Source organism: Eutrigla gurnardus (assembly GCF_963514095.1).
Source record: "Eutrigla gurnardus genome assembly, chromosome: 14".
NCBI lineage: Eukaryota > Metazoa > Chordata > Actinopteri > Perciformes > Triglidae > Eutrigla > Eutrigla gurnardus.
The window spans coordinates 23,046,646-23,067,958 of record NC_139937.1 but is presented as its reverse complement, the minus strand read 5'-3'; the positions used below and the strand labels follow the sequence as shown (position 1 = coordinate 23,067,958).

The 21,313-nt window shown below is 40.0% G+C and overlaps 3 protein-coding genes across 5 annotated transcripts; all 3 read left to right on the top strand.

The window, feature by feature from the left end:
* Positions 1-6,693: 6,693 nt before the first annotated feature.
* Positions 6,694-11,082, top strand: tmem176l.4 (transmembrane protein 176l.4). Its single transcript, XM_084026841.1, has 7 exons — positions 6,694-6,834; positions 7,955-8,147; positions 8,404-8,523; positions 9,325-9,381; positions 9,529-9,756; positions 10,225-10,347; positions 10,616-11,082. Exons 2-7 carry the CDS (start codon positions 7,974-7,976, stop codon positions 10,679-10,681), a joined length of 768 nt encoding a protein of 255 aa, XP_083882967.1. The 5' UTR covers positions 6,694-6,834; positions 7,955-7,973; the 3' UTR covers positions 10,682-11,082.
* Positions 11,083-11,959: 877 nt separating this feature from the next.
* Positions 11,960-15,751, top strand: LOC311024433 (uncharacterized protein). Its single transcript, XM_084026842.1, has 7 exons — positions 11,960-12,089; positions 13,209-13,401; positions 13,658-13,777; positions 14,091-14,147; positions 14,295-14,504; positions 14,896-15,018; positions 15,285-15,751. The coding sequence occupies exons 2-7, from the start codon at positions 13,228-13,230 to the stop codon at positions 15,348-15,350; spliced, it is 750 nt and encodes a 249-aa protein (XP_083882968.1). The 5' UTR covers positions 11,960-12,089; positions 13,209-13,227; the 3' UTR covers positions 15,351-15,751.
* A 771-nt stretch (positions 15,752-16,522) lies between these two features.
* On the top strand, positions 16,523-20,927 carry LOC311024434 (uncharacterized protein). Of its 3 annotated transcripts, XM_084026843.1 has the most exons (7): positions 16,523-16,658; positions 17,779-17,971; positions 18,228-18,347; positions 18,661-18,717; positions 19,529-19,606; positions 20,079-20,201; positions 20,470-20,927. In XM_084026843.1, exons 2-7 carry the CDS (start codon positions 17,798-17,800, stop codon positions 20,533-20,535), a joined length of 618 nt encoding a protein of 205 aa, XP_083882969.1. In that variant the 5' UTR covers positions 16,523-16,658; positions 17,779-17,797; the 3' UTR covers positions 20,536-20,927. The 3 variants fall into 3 exon arrangements, with proteins under 3 accessions (XP_083882969.1, XP_083882971.1, XP_083882970.1); XM_084026845.1 differs by lacking the exon at positions 19,529-19,606; XM_084026844.1 differs by lacking the exon at positions 20,470-20,927 and having other exon boundaries at positions 19,380-19,606; positions 20,079-20,149.
* Positions 20,928-21,313: the final 386 nt, after the last annotated feature.

The following is a 21,313-nucleotide window of genomic DNA, read 5'->3' as shown; positions in this document are numbered from 1 at the left end:
GTAGGAAGGGTCCAGGTCTGAGTGTCACCAAGTCACAAGACATCCTTCCATTACTTGCAACTGACTCTGAAGAGGATCAGTCCTCTCTGTCATCACAGGAGTCCCCGCGGGACAAAATTGAGACCGAGATGAGGGATTTCATGCAGCCTCTCTTGGATAACTTGCCAGAGTCTGACTACGAGGCGATGGAATCAGAATGTTCTCTGCAGATTTCAATCGTTGCAGGAGAAATTGCTGAAGAACTGAAGAGTTTGGAGTCAGAAGCTGAAAGTCTAGCATCAAGAGCTACAAGTCCAACATCAGGAGCTGCAAGTCCAACATCAGGAGCTGCAAGTCCAACATCAGGAGCTGCAAGTCCAACATCAAGACCTGCAAGTCCAGCATCCCAACAGAACAGGGAAGCGTCCACGCAGGAAATCCAGAAGAAAATCAAGAAGTGTTCTGCAAACCTCTTTGCCAAGGTGATGCTCGCTCGGATGCTGGCACAACTGAGGAAGGCGTTCCTGTGCTGTACACCACGCAAACAGTCAAGCAAGTCATCAGACATAACTGAGGTCGTCAGCCAGTTTGTGGAAGAGACTGCTGAGGGAGCCCAGGCTGTAGATGTGCTCTGTGAGATGCCAAACCGCATGAACGCTCAAGCAGGTAGAACCCTGGTAATCACACAAGCAATGAGTGATTTCCTCTATCGTCACTTGAGCCCCACACGGGCATCCGGCACCCTCGCAACACCAAGGAACCGGCGAAATGCCCAACAGTACCATGAGATCCACAACAGAGTGCTGACTTTCCTGGGAGTCATGGCGTACTATTTAAGCACTCAGGTCAACACACACGTTGACAACATGGTGTTGGCTATCATGGGCCCTGCAACAACACCACCGCGGGCTATCATGGGCCCTGCAACCGAGTCACCAGAGGTCACCAAGGTCAGCAAAGCTTCGCCAACTCCTGCCGAACATCAGCAGGATGCTGCAGCGCAGCGGAGAAGGGAGTGTGCCGTGGAGATAATCGTGCAGACGCTGGTTTCGCACATTTACCTGAAAGCAAATGTGCTCTACGCCCCAAAACAAATCGAGGACATCATCAGGCGCCTGACCGAAAGAACGTTGCTCGAAGTCGAGGGTGTCGATTTTGATATTAACGGAAAGATTTTCAAAAATCTCACGTCGCTTGTCCAGGATCTGGGCAGTGACAGGGCCATGTTGCTGCTCGACTTGTCATCAGGTGACCCAGCACTTGAAGAACGCTTCGCCTGCCTCGTCAAACATCACCTGACGCAGAAAAAGCGTAACGCCATCTGCAGGTTCTTCCTGTCAGTCGGCAAAGCTTGCCGCAGGTGCTTCAGATCGGTTTCACCGGTCTAAACGCACGACAAACAAAAAGGAAAGGGTTTTCGCCGGGCGCTCCGGTTTGTCCCACATTTAGTGAAGAAAAAAAACCATACAGGTAGAAAGGTGAGGGTTCAAGTGCTGGACCCGAGGCTTTCTGAGCTTTATCTGTCGGCTTCTCTGGTAGCAGTTTTGGGTTTTCGCCGGGCGCTCTGGTTTGTCCCACATTTAGTGAATGAAAAAACAAGGTAGAAGGTGAGGGTTCAAGTGCTGGACCCGAGGCTTTCTGAGCTTTATTTGTCGGCTAATCTGGTAGCAGTTTTGGGTTTTCGCCGGGCGCTCCGGTTTTCCCACATTTAGTGAATGAAAAAAAAAGGTAGAAGGTGAGGGTTCAAGTGCTGGACCGGAGGCTTTCTGAGCTTTATTTGTCGGCTAATCTGGTAGCAGTTTTGGGTTTTCGCCGGGCGCTCCGGTTTTCCCACATTTAGTGAATGAAAAAACAAGGTAGAAGGTGAGGGTTCAAGTGCTGGACCCGAGGCTTTCTGAGCTTTATTTGTCGGCTAATCTAGTAGCAGTTTTGGGTTTTCGCCGGGCGCTCCGGTTTTCCCACATTTAGTGAATGAAAAAAAAAGGTAGAAGGTGAGGGTTCAAGTGCTGGACCCGAGGCTTTCTGAGCTTTATTAGTCGGCTAATCTGGTAGCAGTTTTGGGTTTTCGCCGGGCGCTCCGGTTTTCCCACATTTAGTGAATGAAAAAAAAGGTAGAAGGTGAGGGTTCAAGTGCTGGACCGGAGGCTTTCTGAGCTTTATTTGTTGGCTAATCTGGTAGCAGTTTTGGGTTTTCGCCGGGCGCTCCGGTTTTCCCACATTTAGTGAATGAAAAAAAAAGGTAGAAGGTGAGGGTTCAAGTGCTGGACCGGAGGCTTTCTGAGCTTTATTTGTCGGCTAATCTGGTAGCAGTTTTGGGTTTTCGCCGGGCGCTCCGGTTTTCCCACATTTAGTGAATGAAAAAAAAAGGTAGAAGGTGAGGGTTCAATGCCCGGTACATGGGACCTCAAAATGAATAGGCTCGTTGGAGGTGAACTGCGCCTCGCCTGGAAAGTAGACTAGAGCAGGCGGAGCGGCAGGAGGCGGAGCCTAAAAGCTGCGCTCCAGTTGGACAGTTTCCATCGGTTTTCAAAGATTTGACAGGTAGTCATAGAAAAAGTTTCATCCTGTTAGATGCGATGGCTCAGGTTTGCCCTGAGCCAGCTCTTGGTTAAGCTGCTATAGGGTCATTCCGTGTCATTTCATCAAATTTCTGAAAATCTTCCCACCTGACCATCTCAGAATGTCCTGAAAAAATTCAAGTACAAAGACACACTTGTTAATAGGAGTAATCCAAAATATTAGGTCTCTACTGTCAATAGTTTTCTCATGAAACATCATTGAATGAAGGGTAGTTTAGACGGTTTTTGGCATCATGCTCTGAAAAGCCATTTTTAAACAGCAATATCTGGAAAACTATCTCACCTGTGGCCTTCAAAATTTTTACAGAGTATATCCGTTACTAATAGCCTCCAGACATGAAATATCAGGGGTGTAGCTCAATGATAACCTAGTATGGTAGGTACTTAAAAAGGGGCTTGTTGAAATAAAGTAGTACATTTGAAGAGTGGCTGAGCTCCCATTTTTGCAGATAAAAGACTTCTATCACTTCTAGCTCTATCTCTGGTGTTAGCTTAAACATTCTACAAAATATGGTTTCTCTTAGATTATTAGTTTCACAGATATTAAGGCTCAAAAATGGAAGTTAACACATCTTTGCCCAACTTCAGAGTCATATTCCAAAAAACTGACAACACGTATCAGGTCCAAACTTACTTTTTTTGAAAGATCATATTCTTGTTAAAATCATATTAAAAAATCGAGAGGGTGTTTTGCCTCATTTTGTCACAGTGATTTTTTAAAATCCTGATATTGGTGGGGTTTTTGTGTCCGTTTTTGGTACTGCATATCTTAATATCCTACAAGTAAACATCACAGCAGGGCATTTCAATTGTGTTTTTTACCATTTACCAAAGACTTACATGTGACTAAATGCTACTGCCTCATTAAAACATTAAAATGTAGCACAGTTGTAGTTACAGAGGCAATAAGTCCTTGAATGTGAGTTAAACATGGTGAAAGCAGCTTTTAATGTCTTAAACCATGAACAAACATAGCATAATATTGAAGACTGTACATTTTGTCATACTTTAAGTATATAAATACCACAACCAAATCAAATAATAATCTTAATTTGAGCATAAAGATTTTACATTACAGTAGAAAAGTCTCCAAAGTTTGATATTGAATAACAGTTTGTCTCTATGCTCACTATGAGACAATATGTGAGTTATGATCAGAAATGGTGGATAGGAAGTATCAGAGATGTTTCAGATGAAGATGTACTGGTTCAGTTCATGCACCCACATGGCCCTACCAAGAGTTTCTACTGGCCAAGAAGAGAAGATGTGCAATGTCCCACTGCAGCATAGAATTGCAGGATTTGACGTTCCCTCTACAGAAACTGGGCGCATGTATGCCATCAAAAAGATGAGCACAACAGAGCAGAGATGTACATTAGACAATTTGTAAAGTGACTGCCAAATTAATGAATGTGACGAAGGAATTGGATCTAAAAGAGAGGGAGACAAACTGTTATTCAATATCAAACTTTGGAGACTTTTGTACTGTAATGTAAAATCTTATGCTCAAATTAAGATTATTATTTGATTTGGTTGTGTAATTTATATACTTACAGTATGACAAAATGTACAGTCTTCAATATTATGCTATGTTTGTTCATGGTTTAAGACATTAAAAGCTGCTTTCAGCTCACATTCAAGGACGTATTGCCTCTGTAACTACAACTGTGCTACATTTTTAATTTTATCTTTTCGTAAGGCTCGAGGCGTTTAGTAACAGATATACACTGTAGAAATTTTGAAGGCCACAGGTGAGATAGTTTTCCAGATAATGTCGTTTAAAAATGGCTTTTCAGAGCATGATGCCAAAAACCGTCTAAACTACCCTTCATTCAATGACGTTTCATGAGAAAACTGTTGACAGTAGAGACCTAATATTTTGGATTTGTCCTATTAACAAGTGTGTCTTTGTACTCAAATTTTTTCAGGACATTCTAAGATGGTCAGGTGGGAGGCATTTGATGAAATGACACGGAATGACCCTATAGGCCTAGACTGCTGGGGGATTATAGTGACAAACTGAGCCTCTCTCTCTCTCTCTCTCTCTCTCTCTCTCTCTCTCTCTCTCTCTCTCTCTCTGTGTATGTTCCCCCGGAGCCCCTGTGCTCTCTTGCCTAGCAGGTCTCCCTGGACCGTGGTGGAACCTGGTCCGGACTGCACCGATGTTGTGGTCTTGTTTGCCTCTTACTGCCAGTATTTTTAATTAAAGTAATTGACTAAAATCGGCATCTCTACTGTCACTAACTTGACTACTCCCAGGATCACTCCCAGGAGTCTGGCTATGCTTTCTGGTCCAGCAGAGTCCACTGAAGTCCCGACCGATGCAGACTGCTAACTGGCCTGACGCTGGAAACACCACATTGTAGCTCCACCTGCCCGCTGTGTGACCGCGCAACTACTCCTGCTTTCTGGTCTACGGCGACGTGGTTGGGATGGATCCATCTCGGCGTGGCTGCGCCTGCTGCCATGGACTACTACTGTTGATACTATTGCTTCTGTTAATACCACCACTACTGTTAATGCTACCACTACCATACTACCAACACCTAATGCAGTTGGAACCCAAGGGCCTGGGCTGCACAAGATTTCTGCCTAAAAGCCTATTAAGGCAGTTTTTTCTCGCCACTGTCGCTGTAACGCTTGCCCCTGGGTGATGTTGGGAATTTGAAAATGTATTGACTCTGAAAATCATGAGTGTATTCTAGTCCTGCTCAATGTGTTAAGTGTCCTGAGATGACTTCTGTTGTGATTTGACACTATAAATAAAATTAGATTGAATTGAATTGAATTGAATTGAATTGAATTGAATTGAATTGAATTGAATTGAATTGCACATCCTGAGACTTCAGCCCACGATCTAGCGTTAAATATTAGACTCACACAGGCGAGCCAGTGTCAGGCCTGCGCAGAGTCGATCGCCCACAATGCATGCCGGTTAGTTTTGTGTCCGACTTGCTCCGACGTCATGCACACGTGGGCAACAATAATCTCACCAGATCAAGACGGACGCAGTTTTTAGAGCCAGGCGCCGCAGCTGCTCAACCGACTGCAAGCCCCTGAGCACTTTTAGGTAAAAAATGTTGTGAGTTGGTGTGCAATATGCCACAGGGTGATGAGAGGCACTTCAGGTCAGAAATAAAAGTGGAAGGTAACCTTTGATAAGGCATTACCTATTGATTGAAGTGCCTCTACATCACCAAGACTCCTGCTGTGCCTCCACGTGGCAGCTCACGGTAACTGGGTTCAAGAACCCAGGCGAAATCAGCAGGGGATCGATGATCAGTGTTCTCAGCACCATTGTACATTTTAACCAGCCTACCACTGTTAATGTAGCGTTTCAATTTGAGTAGATCAAAAACACACAGAAATACAGGAGAGCCATCTTCACACATGCTGTGACAAATTCCTCTCTTCAGTGTTTCAACTATGAGGCACAGATAGCTTAAGTGTGGGTGTCAAACTACTGAACAGGAAAAAATTAAAGTCGACACACTTTAGAAAGTCCCACCAAAATTTAAGATGTATATACACACAGAGAAAGTACTTACCGAGTAGTATATAGGTAGTCATTTTGGCCTCTCCTGTTGCTCGAGATGCCCTTTGACCTTTGTAGGTGGTCAGCATGTTTAACTTTATTGTGTTCAGCAGATTTCAGACATTTCATTTTTTCACTTTTACTTGAGTAAAGAATAAAAATGTATATATTTATATCTATAAATATTCCTATTCCATCCATCCATTGTCTACCACTTATCCTGTATTCAGGGGAATATTTCTATTTTATATATATTTTGTTGTGTGTTTGACTTAGAAATTAACACACGTCATACACTATTTGAAGTCAGAATAACAATTAAAACGTTTCATAAAGTTTAATGTCAAATCAGTGGAGAAGATTCCATTATGTTTAATAGAAACCAATTAAATTTAAATAAAAAGTGATTATTTTCCATTAGTTCCTATAGCACGTGACCATTCTGGGAGAGGAACTTTTTTTCTTTTTTAAGAAATAATAAATTAAGCGACTTTGAACCTCTGAACTGTTGGTTTTAGGTTGTATAATAACAGCGTATAGTAGGTTTATGTGTATGTGCAGCGGAACGGTCGTGGAAGGGTTAAGCGTGTTTATGGTTCCCGTCTGCGGAGGAGGTACTTCTGGTAACAGGATGATCGTTCAGCAAACAACAATAACTGCGGAACAAGCGGACAGACAGACGGACTCGTTCAGGTGGAGAACAACCGTCTAAAGTGTTTCTTCTTCCTCCGACACAAACGGGTAAGTGGAGTTTGTATTCAGTTTGTAAATAACCACAGTCCTGGTCCTGTTTATTAGCTCACTCGTACATTTAAGACATCCGGGTGCTCGTCGAGCGTGTTAATGGGTGATTGTGTAAATTTAAATATTACTGGAGGATAGTAAAACTTCTTGGTAACGTATCAACGCAGAAACCGTGTATGTCAGGCGCGTGTTAATCGATAAAAAAACACGACTTCATCGGACAGTGCGTGATATTTGTATTGAAAACGCTGTCAAAGTCCAAGACGGCGTAACGTCTTCTCACCGACTGCAGGACTCGGTGCTGCCGTTTGTCGCGGGGAGTTGTATTACTCCAGTACTTGTATGAGGATCCTATTAAACGTCTGTGACATTAAAACAATACTAGCTGATTTTAAGTACATTATTGTTTTACATCAAACTTGTTTAGATGTCAAGAATGCGTGTCAACGCTCTGTTAAATGTGGATATAGCTTCTGGCCACTTGGTGGCAGCACTGAACACAGCGCTGCTGAGCGAGCAGCATTTTTTCAGTCCGCTGAGGAAGGAGGGCGACATAGAAAACGTCTCCTGATACTCGTGTTTCTGCTACTTCACACGCCACCTGACATTAACTGTTTCCCCTCCTGGTAAATTCACGAAGAAGTTCACTATTTTACCCCCGGTATGAGTATACCGAGTATCTCAGCGACGGAACCGGAACAATACGCTGGTCCCGGACTACTACGTCATGTGTTTCCGGCTGGTTGAGATACGCCCTCAAGTTACTACGACCTGAACAGTTAGCGAAGTTAAAAACTAGTTATTTGATGACATCTCCTCCACTCAAGATGCCTGTGTATTAACATTAAAATACATTATGTCATATTTACACTGCAAATAAACACACTTGGCCTCCACGATGCTGGCAGATGCTTCTTATTACTGTAATGCCCGATACAGTACATTTTAAATGTTCCTGTGCTAGGCTTGGGCCGGTTTAAACATTTTCAAGCCGGTCTGATACTGAGTCAAAGACCGGACCGAACCGGTTATACTAACCTTTGCCCCGTACACCGAACCGAACCGGTGAAACCAGAAATCGTCCCGACCCTATCCTGTACTCTCTTGTCTCTCTCAGTGTTACAGGAGCAGGCAGGATGTCCGTGACCATGACCAAAGCCGAGGGAATCACTATGTTCACTTTGACCTCTGACCCCGAAAGTGTTTGTCCTCCAATGTGCCAAATCTTCAAAAGCCTCTGCTACAGCCCCGTCTGCTGCTCGGTGTCTCAGCACCTGAAGGTCCAGAAACCGTCTCAGTCGATACTGGGGGTGAGTTACAACCACAAGTTTGTTTTAAATTCCTCTCTGGACTTCAGCTTTAAAGCTTTGATGTGCCACGTTAAATGTTTTTTTTTTTAATTTAGTACTTTTTCTTGAGTTAATGTTGTTGTTTTGGTGGAATAATTCAACCGAATACAACGTTATTGTGGTAATCAGAGATATTTCGTAGGTAAAGCAGAACTGAAACCCTGCATTTGTGCTGTACTGGTGATTTGGTTGTTCACGCTGCGCTTCCTCTCCACAGACGCTGCATATTATGGTGGGGCTGCTCAACATGGGCCTGGCAGCGATCCTCCTCTGCACTCACTTTGGATCTTGGTGGCAAATGGATAGGACCGGGTTTCCCTTTTGGATGGGAGGACTGGTGAGCAAGACGATGTTTGCGTTGGTTCTCTTGTGTCAGAGTTTTCCTCCCAAAGCCAGAGTGAAGACAAATACAACTTAATTTGGGTCTGTTCAGTCGATTCCAAGGAGATCCACTTGGTTTCCAGCAGTTTTTCCTCTTACGTCTGAATTCACAGAGTTCTCTTTGAAATGTCAAATTACATTAAATCCATAAACACCGTTAGGAAAATCCGAGCCGATCCCAAAGATTGAAGTGCATTTTAATGGATCGGTATTGGCTAAAATACATCTGGACGAAACCCAAATGTTGTTTGTTGATCTGCTACTAAATGAGATTTTAACGAAGATTGGGATCAAAAACACTCACAATAAGTTGATCGCGGTGATTTTTCATTATTTGGACTTTAAAAAAAAGGCTGTCTAGTACACTATCATTGTAGACAAGAAAAAAAATACAGGAAGTATTATGTATTTTTTTTTAAAACATTCTCAGATGTTTTCTAAATGTATTTATTTATCATTTTAACGTGATTTATTATTAGCCTATTTATGATTGTTTGGTTATTTGTTTCGCCACTAAAAAGGATGTTCACTAAGAAAATAAATGTTCTCTCTGCAATAAAACGGTTTATTTTCTTAACGAAAGGAGAACTGAAGTGATTGCAGGATGTTTTAGTGCCATAAAGAATTTTAAGTGTATTTATTATCAGGGTTGTATCCTGAATCCCAATTATTTTGCTCAGTATTACTGTAACATGAAGTTTTCATATCTTCTAAAGTTTAAAGATTTATTTTTTTTGTTTTTGTTTTTCCCCTCTAGTTCGTGTTGTTTGGCATCGTTGGCATCGTCTCTGAGAAGTACCCCAGTCCATGTCTGGTTAGTGTTTCAGCTTTGTTTCATTGTCATTTTGCTTCCTCTTTTATTTATTTCTTTATTATTTAAGACAAATAAACGAGATAGCCGATGGCTGGTAGAAGTTCCATGAGGGTTTATCGTGTGTATTGTTTGTTTTTTGTGTTTCAGGTGTTCCTCAATGTAATCCTGAATTTAGCAGGAGTGGGCTTTGCCATCGCGGCCATTGTTCTCTACAGCATCAACATGGCTCACATATATACGTGGTGGATGTGTAGATATTACAGTGATGATTATAACTATTACGGTTCACGCCACAGATACGGTACAACCGTCCCGCCGCCTCCGGGGAAGCAGTTCATGAAAGAGAAATGCTTTGAGGGCAGAAACCTGGTTGAGGTAAGTGTACGAAAACGTCATCTCAGCAGTCAAAAAACACACAGAGGTCATTGATTTTTACAGATATTACTTAGTTATCATCTCATGATTATTAAACAAATAAACGTAAATGTGTCACAGTACGGAAGGTGGAAACTCTCGACTTTAACGTTTTTTTTTTTGAGCACATATAAATCCTATAGCTCTGTTTGGTTACATCAATTGAAATAAAGTTTGCTGCATAGTGTGATTTAAAAACAGAGGCAATTCCTAATCAAGTCACAGAATCTGACGGGCCGTAAAATACTGTAACGCGTGTTATTTTGTAATTAGAGGGATTTTTTTTTAGAATTTCCACATGGTGAGTCATGATTTTGAGTCGAGGTCTCCATTTCGTTTTTTTCCTTCATGAAACCAAAATAAAAGTCATTTGGAAACACAAACTAAAGTCAAGTAAGAATTAATGTTTTTTTTCTTCTTGTGTTTAAGATGATTTTGAGAAGCATTAATATTGTGCTGATCGTCCTGTCGGTCCTGGAGCTCTGCCTCGTCATCAGCTCTTTCGTCCTGGGCATCAAGTCTCTGAGGAGGCGTGAGAAAGGAGAGAAGGAGGTAAGAGTCTGCAAAATCACGTCTTCCTGTTAAACTGAAAAGGAACGGGACCAGATTTAATAATAATCGATCGTGGTGAAATTCCATTATCGGGATAAATATAAGTGACTTGTGCCTCTACCGTCGTGGTAGAGAAGATTTTAAAAATACAATAATACATTTAAAACAAAAAAGACTGTATGTATTCCAGTATGTTTTAGTGCCATTTTAAGAGTTAAAGCACATTTTGATAATATTGTGATATTTATTTTCCCTTTTCTTTAAATAGAAGATTGGTGAGCCAGAACTCTACAGACCACTGCTGGAGGAAGTCACCACTCAGCCCACCGCCTAGATATAAAACCAAAAACGTCTGCTTTGTGCTTTCACTTACCAGGTACAATAATCCTGTACTTTTTCTGCCAATAACGATATAAAGATTTACTCACATTCAGCTGGTACAAGCTCAAACTTCTGCACTAAGTGGGTTACCATCACAAATTGCACTTATATCTTTGAGTATATTGATAATAATCTGCACTATATTGTATATGCTGCTGTCCATTTTCATTCTCTGTTGATGTTTTTAAAAATCTGTACCTGTTGATTATTTTTTTATGGAATAATGTGCCTTGCATTTAGCGTTTGTTGTGTAAAAAGGGAGGCCCATGCACTTCAATGGACCGATGAGGTTTTCTTTGCTATTTTCCAATAATAAGCCATGCAAAAAAATAAATGATAATATATTAATATATATGTTTGGCTTTTTTCTTTGCTCTGTACTTCTTATTAATTCTGAAGCTTTACTGGGAATTTTAATCCTTTTCATATCAAGTTACAAATCATATCAAGTTGGATACAAATAGGAACGATAAATATTAAGTATGGGACATTCATTTGAAAAAGGTTTTTATATTGTGATGTGAGAAAGATGACTAGCTCCCTATCATGGTAGAGATGTGGAAAAATAGAGCCCGATTTAAAAGGTTGAATTAAATATTTGACCTTTGTAGGTGGTCAGCATGTTTACCTTTATTGTGATCAGCAGATTTCAGACATTTCATTTTTTCACTTTTACTTGAGTAAAGAAGTCGAAACAGAACCACCTGCTAACTAAACCTCATAATAATAAGAATGATAATAAGAAAACATTTTATTATATATATACGCATATATATATATATATATATATATATATATATATATATATATATATATATATATATATATATATATATATATATATATATATATATATATATATATATATATATATATAAGTGACTTGAAGTGATATGCATATATATTTTGTTGTGTGTTTGACTTACAATTAACACATTTCATACACAATTTGAAGTCAGAATAACAATTAAAACGTTTCGTAAAGTTTAATGTCAAATCAGTGGAGAAGATTCCATTATGTTTAATAGAAACCAATTACATTTAAATAAAAAGTGATTATTTTCCATTAGTTCCTATAGCACGTGACCATTCTGGGAGAGGAACTTTTTTTTTTAAGAAATATTTAATTAAGCAACTTTTAGGTTGTATAATAACATCGTAGAGTAGGTTTATGTGTATGTGCAGCGGAATGGTCGTGGAAGGGTTAAGCGTGTTTATGGTTACCGTCTGCGGAGGAGGTACTTCTGGTAACAGGATGATCGTTCAGCAAACAACAATAACTGCGGAACAAGCGGACAGACGGACTCGTTCAGGTGGAGAACAACCGTCTAAAGTGTTTCTTCTTACTCCGACACAAACGGGTAAGTGGAGTTTGTATTCAGTTTGTAAATAACCACAGTCCTGGTCCTGTTTATTAGCTCACTCGTACATTTAAGACATTCGGGTGCTCGTCGAGCGTGTTAATGGGTGATTGTGTAAATTTAAATATTACTGGAGGATAGTAAAACTTCTTGGTAACGTATCAACGCAGAAACCGTGTATGTCAGGCGCGTGTTAAACGATAAAAAACACGACTTCATCGGACAGTGCGTGATATTTGTATTGAAAACGCTGTAAAAATCCAAGATGGCGCGTAACGTCTTCTCACCGACTGCAGGACTCGGTGCTGCCGTTTGTGGCGGGGAGTTGTATTACTCCAGTACTTGTATGAGGATTCTATTAAACGTTTGTGACATTAAAAAAATACGAGGTGTTTTAAGTACATTATTGTTTTACATCAAACTTGTTTAGATGTCAAGAATGCGTGTCAACGCTCTGTTAAATGTGGATATAGCTTCTGGCCACTTGGTGGCAGCACTGAACACAGCGCTGCTGAGCGAGCAGCATTTTTTAGTCCGCTGAGGAAGGAGGGCGACATAGAAAACGTCTCCTGATAGTCGTGTTTCTGCTACTTCACACGCCGCCCGACATTAACTGTTTCCCCTCCTGGTAAATTCACGAAGAAGTTCACTATTTTACCCCCGGTATGAGTATACCGAGTATCGCAGTGACGGAACCGGGACAACACGCTGGTCCCGGACTACTACGTCATGTATTTCCGGCTGGTTGAGATACGCCCTCAAGTTACTACGACCTGAACAGTTAGCGAAGTTAAAAACTAGTTATTTGATGACATCTCCTCCACTCAAGATGCCTGTGTATTAACATTAAAATACATCATGTCATATTTACGCTGCAAATAAACACACTTGGCCTCCACGATGCTGGCAGATGCTTCTTATTACTGTAATGCCCGATACAGTACATTTTAAATGTTCCTGTGCTAGGCTTGGGCCGGTTTAAACATTTTCAAGCCGGTCTGATACTGAGTCAAAGACCGGATCGAACCGGTTATACCAACCTTTGCCCGATACACCGAACCGAACCGGTGAAACCAGAAATCGTCCCGACCCTATCCTGTACTCTCTTGTCTCTCTCAGTGTTACAGGAGCAGGCAGGATGTCCGTGACCCTGACCAAATCCGAGGGAATCACTGTGTTCACTTTGACCTCTGACCCCGAAAGTGTTTGTCCTCCAATGTGCCAAATCTTGAAAAGCCTCTGCTACAGCCCCGTCTGCTGCTCGCTGTCTCAGCACCTGAAGGTCCAGAAACCGTCTCAGTCGATACTGGGGGTGAGTTACAACCACAAGTTTGTTTTAAATTCCTCTCTGGACTTCAGCTTTAAAGCTTTGATGTGCCACGTTAAATGTTTGTTTTTTTAATTTAGTACTTTTTCTTGAGTTAATGTTGTTGTTTTGGTGGAATAATTCAACTGAATACAACGTTATTGTGGTAATCAGAGATATTTCGTAGGTAAAGCAGAACTGAAACCCTGCATTTGTGCTGTACTGGTGATTTGGTTGTTCACGCTGCGCTTCCTCTCCAAAGACGCTGCACATTATGGTGGGGCTGCTCAACATGGGCCTGGCAGCGATCCTCCTCTGCAGTCACAGTGGATCTTGGTGGCAAATGGATGAGAGCGGGTTTCCCTTTTGGATGGGAGGACTGGTGAGCAAGACGATGTTTGCGTTGGTTCTCTTGTGTCAGAGTTTTCCTCCCAAAGTCAGAGTGAAGACAAATACAACTTAATTTGGGTCTGTTCAGTCGATTCCAAGGAGATCCACTTGGTTTCCAGCAGTTTTTCCTCTTACGTCTGAATTCACAGAGTTCTCTTTGAAATGTCAAATTACATTAAATCCATAAACACCGTTAGGAAAATCCGAGCCGATCCCAAAGATTGAAGTGCATACTGTAACATGAAGTTCTCATATCTTCTAAAGTTTAAAGATTTATTTTTTTTGTTTTTCTTTTTCCCCTCTAGTTCGTGTTGTTTGGCATCGTTGGCATCGTCTCTGAGAAGTACCCCAGTCCATGTCTGGTTAGTGTTTCAGCTTTGTTTCATTGTCATTTTGCTTCCTCTTTTATTTCTTTCTTTATTATTTAAGACTAATAAACGAGATAGCCGATGGCTGGTAGAAGTTCCATGAGGGTTTATCGTGTGTATTGTTTGTTTTTTGTGTTTCAGGTGTTCCTCAATGTAATCCTGAATTTTGCAGGAGTGGGTTTTGCCATTGCGGCCATCGTTGTCTACAGCATCAACATGGCTGACATATTTATGTGGTGGATGTGTAACGACTACGATGATGATTATAACTATTACGGTACAACCGTCCCGCCGCCTCCAGGGAAGCAGTTCATGAAAGAGAAATGCTTTGAGGGCAGAAACCTGGTTGAGGTAAGTGTACGAAAACGTCATCTCAGCAGTCAAAATACACACAGAGGTCATTGATTTTTACAGATATTACTTAGTTATCATCTCATGATTATTAAACAAATAAACGTAAATGTGTCACAGTACGGAAGGTGGAAACTCTCGACTTTAACGTTTTTTTTTTTGAGCACATATAAATCCTATAGCTCTGTTTGGTTACATCAATTGAAATAAAGTTTACTGCATAGTGTGATTTAAAAACAGAGGCAATTCCTAATCAAGTCACAGAATCTGACGGGCCGTAAAATACTGTAACGCGTGTTATTTTTGTAATTAAAGGGATATTTTTTTAGAATTTCCACATAATTTCACACACAAGTAAGAATGAATGTTTCTTTTTCTTCTTGTGTTTAAGGTGATTTTGGGAGGCATTAATATTGTGCTGATCGTCCTGTCGGTCCTGGAGCTCTGCCTCGTCATCAGCTCTTTCGTCCTGGGCATCAAGTCTCTGAGGAGGCGTGAGAAAGGAGAGAAGGAGGTAAGAGTCTGCAAAATCACGTCTTCCTGTTAAACTGACCAGATTTAATAATAATCGATCGTTGTGAATTTCCATTATCGGGATAAATATAAGTGACTTGGAAAAATCTGTCAATCTCGCCGTCGTGGTAGAGAAGATTTTAAAAATACAATAATACATTTAAAACAAAAAGACTGTATGTATTCCAGTATGTTTTAGTGCCATTTTAAGAGTAAAAGCACATTTTGATAATATTGTGATATTTATTTTCCCTTTTCTTTAAATAGAAGATTGGTGAGCCAGAACTCTACAGACCACTGCTGGAGGAAGTCACCACTCAGCCCACCGCCTAGATATAAAACCAAAAACGTCTGCTTTGTGCTTTCACTTACCAGGTACAATAATCCTCTACCTTTTCTGCCAAAAACGATATAAAGATTTACACACATTCAGCTGGTACAAGCTCAAACTTCTGCACTAAGTGGGTTACCATCACAAATTGCACTTATATCTTTGAGTATATTGATAATAATCTGCACTATATTGTATATGCTGCTGTCCATTTTCATTCTCTGTTGATGTTTTTAAAAATCTGTACCTGTTGATTATTTTTTTATGGAATAATGTGCCTTGCATTTAGCGTTTGTTGTGTAAAAAGGGAGGCCCATGCACTTCAATGGACCGATGAGGTTTTCTTTGCTATTTTCCAATAATAAGCCATGCAAAAAAATAAATGATAATATATTAATATATATGTTTGGCTTTTTTCTTTGCTCTGTACTTCTTATTAATTCTGAAGCTTTACTGGGAATTTTAATCCTTTTCATATCAAGTTACAAATCATATCAAGTTGGATACAAATAGGAACGATAAATATTAAGTATGGGACATTCATTTGAAAAAGGTTTTTATATTGTGATGTGAGAAAGATGACTAGCTCCCTATCATGGTAGAGATGTGGAAAAATAGAGCCCGATTTAAAAGGTTGAATTAAATATTTGACCTTTGTAGGTGGTCAGCATGTTTACCTTTATTGTGTTCAGCAGATTTCAGACATTTCATTTTTTCACTTTTACTTGAGTAAAGAAGTCGAAACAGAACCACCTGCTAACTAAACCTCATAATAATAAGAATGATAATAAGAAAACATTTTATTATATATATATATATATATATATATATATATATATATAAGTGACTTGAAGTGATATGCATATATATTTTGTTGTGTGTTTGACTTACAATTAACACATTTCATACACAATTTGAAGTCAGAATAACAATTAAAACGTTTCGTAAAGTTTAATGTCAAATCAGTGGAGAAGATTCCATTATGTATAATAGAAACCAATTAAATTTAAATAAAAAGTGATTATTTTCCATTAGTTCCTATAGCACGTGACCATTCTGGGAGAGGAACTTTTTTTTTTAAAGAAATATTTAATTAAGCAACTTTTAGGTTGTATAATAACAGCGTAGAGTAGGTTTATGTTTATTGGAAGGGTTAAGCGTGTTTATGGTTCCCGTCTGCGGAGGAGGTACTTCTGGTAACAGGATGATCGTTCAGCAAACAACAATAACTGCGGAACAAGCGGACAGCCGGACTCGTTCAGGTGGAGAACAACCGTCTAAAGTGTTTCTTCTTACTCCGACACAAACGGGTAAGTGGAGTTTGTATTCAGTTTGTAAATAACCACAGTCCTGGTCCTGTTTATTAGCTCACTCGTACATTTAAGACATTCGGGTGCTCGTCGAGCGTGTTAATGGGTGATTGTGTAAATTTAAATCTTACTGGAGGATAGTAAAACTTCTTGGTAACGTATCAACGCAGAAACCGTGTATGTCAGGCGCGTGTTAATCGATAAAAAACACGACTTCATCGGACAGTGCGTGATATTTGTATTGAAAACGCTGTAAAAATCCAAGATGGCGCGTAACGTCTTCTCACCGACTGCAGGACTCGGTGCTGCCGTTTGTGGCGGGGAGTTGTATTACTCCAGTACTTGTATGAGGATCCTATTAAACGTCTGTGACATTAAAAAAATACGAGGTGTTTTAAGTACATTATTGTTTTACATCAAACTTGTTTAGATGTCAAGAATGCGTGTCAACGCTCTGTTAAATGTGGATATAGCTTCTGGCCACTTGGTGGCAGCACTGAACACAGCGCTGCTGAGCGAGCAGCATTTTTTCAGTCCGCTGAGGAAGGAGGGCGACATAGAAAACGTCTCCTGATAGTCGTGTTTCTGCTACTTCACACGCCACCTGACATTAACTGTTTCCCCTCCTGGTAAATTCACGAAGAAGTTCACTATTTTACCCCCGGTATGAGTATACCGAGTATCTCAGCGACGGAACCGGAACAATACGCTGGTCCCGGACTACTACGTCATGTGTTTCCGGCTGGTTGAGATACGCCCTCAAGTTACTACGACCTGAACAGTTAGCGAAGTTAAAAACTAGTTATTTGATGACATCTCCTCCACTCAAGATGCCTGTGTATTAACATTAAAATACATTATGTCATATTTACGCTGCAAATAAACACACTTGGCCTCCACGATGCTGGCAGATGCTTCTTATTACTGTAATGCCCGATACAGTACATTTTAAATGTTCCTGTGCTAGGCTTGGGCCGGTTTAAACATTTTCAAGCCGGTCTGATACTGAGTCAAAGACCGGACCGAACCGGTTATACTAACCTTTGCCCCGTACACCGAACCGAACCGGTGAAACCAGAAATCGTCCCGACCCTATCCTGTACTCTCTTGTCTCTCTCAGTGTTACAGGAGCAGGCAGGATGTCCGTGTCCATGACCAAATCCGAGGGAATCACTGTGTTCACTTTGACCTCTGACCCCGAAAGTGTTTGTCCTCCAATGTGCCAAATCTTGAAAAGCCTCTGCTACAGCCCCGTCTGCTGCTCGGTGTCTCAGCACCTGAAGGTCCAGAAACCGTCTCAGTCGATACTGGGGGTGAGTTACAACCACAAGTTTGTTTTAAATTCCTCTCTGGACTTCAGCTTTAAAGCTTTGATGTGCCACGTTAAATGTTTGTTTTTTTAATTTAGTACTTTTTCTTGAGTTAATGTTGTTGTTTTGGTGGAATAATTCAACTGAATACAACGTTATTGTGGTAATCAGAGATATTTCGTAGGTAAAGCAGAACTGAAACCCTGCATTTGTGCTGTACTGGTGATTTGGTTGTTCACGCTGCGCTTCCTCTCCAAAGACGCTGCATATTATGGTGGGGCTGCTCAACATGGGCCTGGCAGCGATCCTCCTCGGCACTCACTTTGGATTTTGGTGGCTAATGGATGACACCGGGTTTCCCTTTTGGATGGGAGGACTGGTGAGCAAGGCGATGTTTGCGTTGGTTCTCTTGTGTCAGAGTTTTCCTCCCAAAGTCAGAGTGAAGACAAATACAACTTAATTTGGGTCTGTTCAGTCGATTCCAAGGAGATCCACTTGGTTTCCAGCAGTTTTTCCTCTTACGTCTGAATTCACAGAGTTCTCTTTGAAATGTCAAACTACATGAAATCCATAAACACCGTTAGGAAAATCCGAGCCAATCCCAAAGATTGAAGTGCATACTGTAACATGAAGTTCTCATATCTTCTAAAGTTTAAAGATTTATTTTTTTTGTTTTTGTTTTTCCCCTCTAGTTCGTGTTGTTTGGCATCGTTGGCATCGTCTCTGAGAAGTACCCCAGTCCATGTCTGGTTAGTAGGGGTGTGAATCTTTGGCTTCACAGCGATTTGATTTTATTAACGATACAGTAGTTGGCGATTCGATTCAAGGACGATTTTTTTTGTAACTATTCGATTCGATTCAGTAACTTGTAACCGAAATTCTATATCCATGAAATAAACATGCAATAATGCAAGTGAGACTATCTGTATTCTTCTGAAAGGTGAAAAATAACATATTTATTCTAGAAAAAAGTAGTCCTGCATAATATTTTATGCTGAATACAAAATTGTAATTAAACATTGCTCAGTTATTTTGAACATTTTCAGTAGACTACATGCTGGCAGGGGAGAGAGTGTCTTAAATGTATTAAAACATTAATCATAAGTAAGAATCACGATTCATCCGATTAAATGCATTTATACCGATTATTGGTGAAGCTAAAACGATTCATTCTAATTATTTATTTTAGCAGATCGATTTAGTAGACTCTATAGGACTGCAATCGATTCATTGATTAATCGAATCAATCGTTACACCTCTACTGGTTAGTGTTTCAGCTTTGTTTCATTGTCATTTTGCTTCCTCTTTTATTTCTTTCTTTATTATTTAAGACAAATAAACGAGATAGCCGATGGCTGGTAGAAGTTCCATGAGGGTTTATCGTGTGTATTGTTTGTTTTTTGTGTTTCAGTTGTTCCTCAATGTAATCCTGAATTTTGCAGGAGTGGGTTTTGCCATCGCGGCCATCGTTCTCTACAGCATCAACATGACTCACATATATGTGTGGTGGATGTGTAGAGATTACAGTGATGATTATAACTATTACGGTTCACGCCACAGATACGGTACAACTGTCCCGCCGCCTCCAGGGAAGCAGTTCATGAAGGAGAATTCTTTGAGGGCAGAAACCTGATTGAGGTAAGTGTACGAAAACGTCATCTCAGCAGTCAAAATACACACAGAGGACTTTCATTGATTTTTACAGATATTACTTAGTTATCATCTCATGATTATTAAACAAATAAACGTAAATGTGTCACAGTACGGAAGGTGGAAACTCTCGACTTTAAAGTTGTTTTTTTTGAGCACATATAAATCCTATAGCTCTGTTTGGTTACATCAATTGAAATAAAGTTTGCTGCATAGTGTGATTTAAAAACAGAGGCAATTCCTAATCAAGTCACAGAATCTGACGGGCCGTAAAATACTGTAACGCGTGTTATTTTGTAATTAGAGGGATTTTTTTTTAGAATTTCCACATGGTGAGTCATGATTTTGAGTCGAGGTCTCCATTTCGTTTTTTTCCTTCATGAAACCAAAATAAAAGTCATTTGGAAACACAAACTAAAGTCAAGTAAGAATTAATGTTTTTTTTCTTCTTGTGTTTAAGATGATTTTGAGAAGCATTCATGTTGTGCTGATCGTCCTGTCGGTCCTGGAGCTCTGCCTCGTCATCAGCTCTTTCGTCCTGGGCATCAAGTCTCTGAGGAGGCGTGAGAAAGGAGAGAAGGAGGTAAGAGTCTGCAAAATCACGTCTTCCTGTTAAACTGAACAGGAACGGGACCAGATTTAATAATAATCGATCGTGGTGAATTTCCATTATCGGGATAAATATAAGTGACTTGTGCCTCTACCGTCGTGGTAGAGAAGATTTTAAAAATACAATAATACATTTAAAACAAAAAAGACTGCATGTATTCCAGTATGTTTTAGTGCCATTTTAAGAGTTAAAGCACATTTTGATAATATTGTGATATTTATTTTCCCTTTTCTTTAAATAGAAGATTGGTGAGCCAGAACTCTACAGACCACTGCTGGAGGAAGTCACCACTCAGCCCACCGCCTAGATATAAAACCAAAAACGTCTGCTTTGTGCTTTCACTTACCAGGTACAATAATCCTGTACTTTTTCTGCCAATAACGATATAAAGATTTACTCACATTCAGCTGGTACAAGCTCAAACTTCTGCACTACGTGGGTTATCATCACAAATTGCACTTATATCTTTGAGTATATTGATAATAATCTGCACTATATTGTATATGCTGCTGTCCATTTTCATTCTCTGTTGATGTTTTTAAAAATCTGTACCTGTTGATTATTTTTTTATGGAATAATGTGCCTTACATTTAGCGTTTGTTGTGTAAAAAGGGAGGCCCATGCACTTCAATGGACCGATGAGCTTTTTCTTTGCTATTTTCCAATAATAAGCCATGCAAAAAAATAAATGATAATATATTAATATATATGTTTGGCTTTTTTCTTTGCTCTGTACTTCTTATTAATTCTGAAGCTTTACTGGGAATTTTAATCCTTTTCATATCAAGTTACAAATCATATCAAGTTAGATACAAATAGGAACGATAAATATTAAGTATGGGACATTAATTTGAAAAAGGTTTTTATATTGTGATGTGAGAAAGATGACTAGCTCCCTATCATGGTAGAGATGTGGAACAATAGAGCCCGATTTAAAAGGTTGAATTAAATATTTGCCCTTTGTAGGTGGTCAGCATGTTTACCTTTATTGTGTTCAGCAGATTTCAGACATTTCATTTTTTTCACTTTTACTTGAGTAAAGAAGTCGAAACAGAACCACCTGCTAACTAAACCTCATAATAATA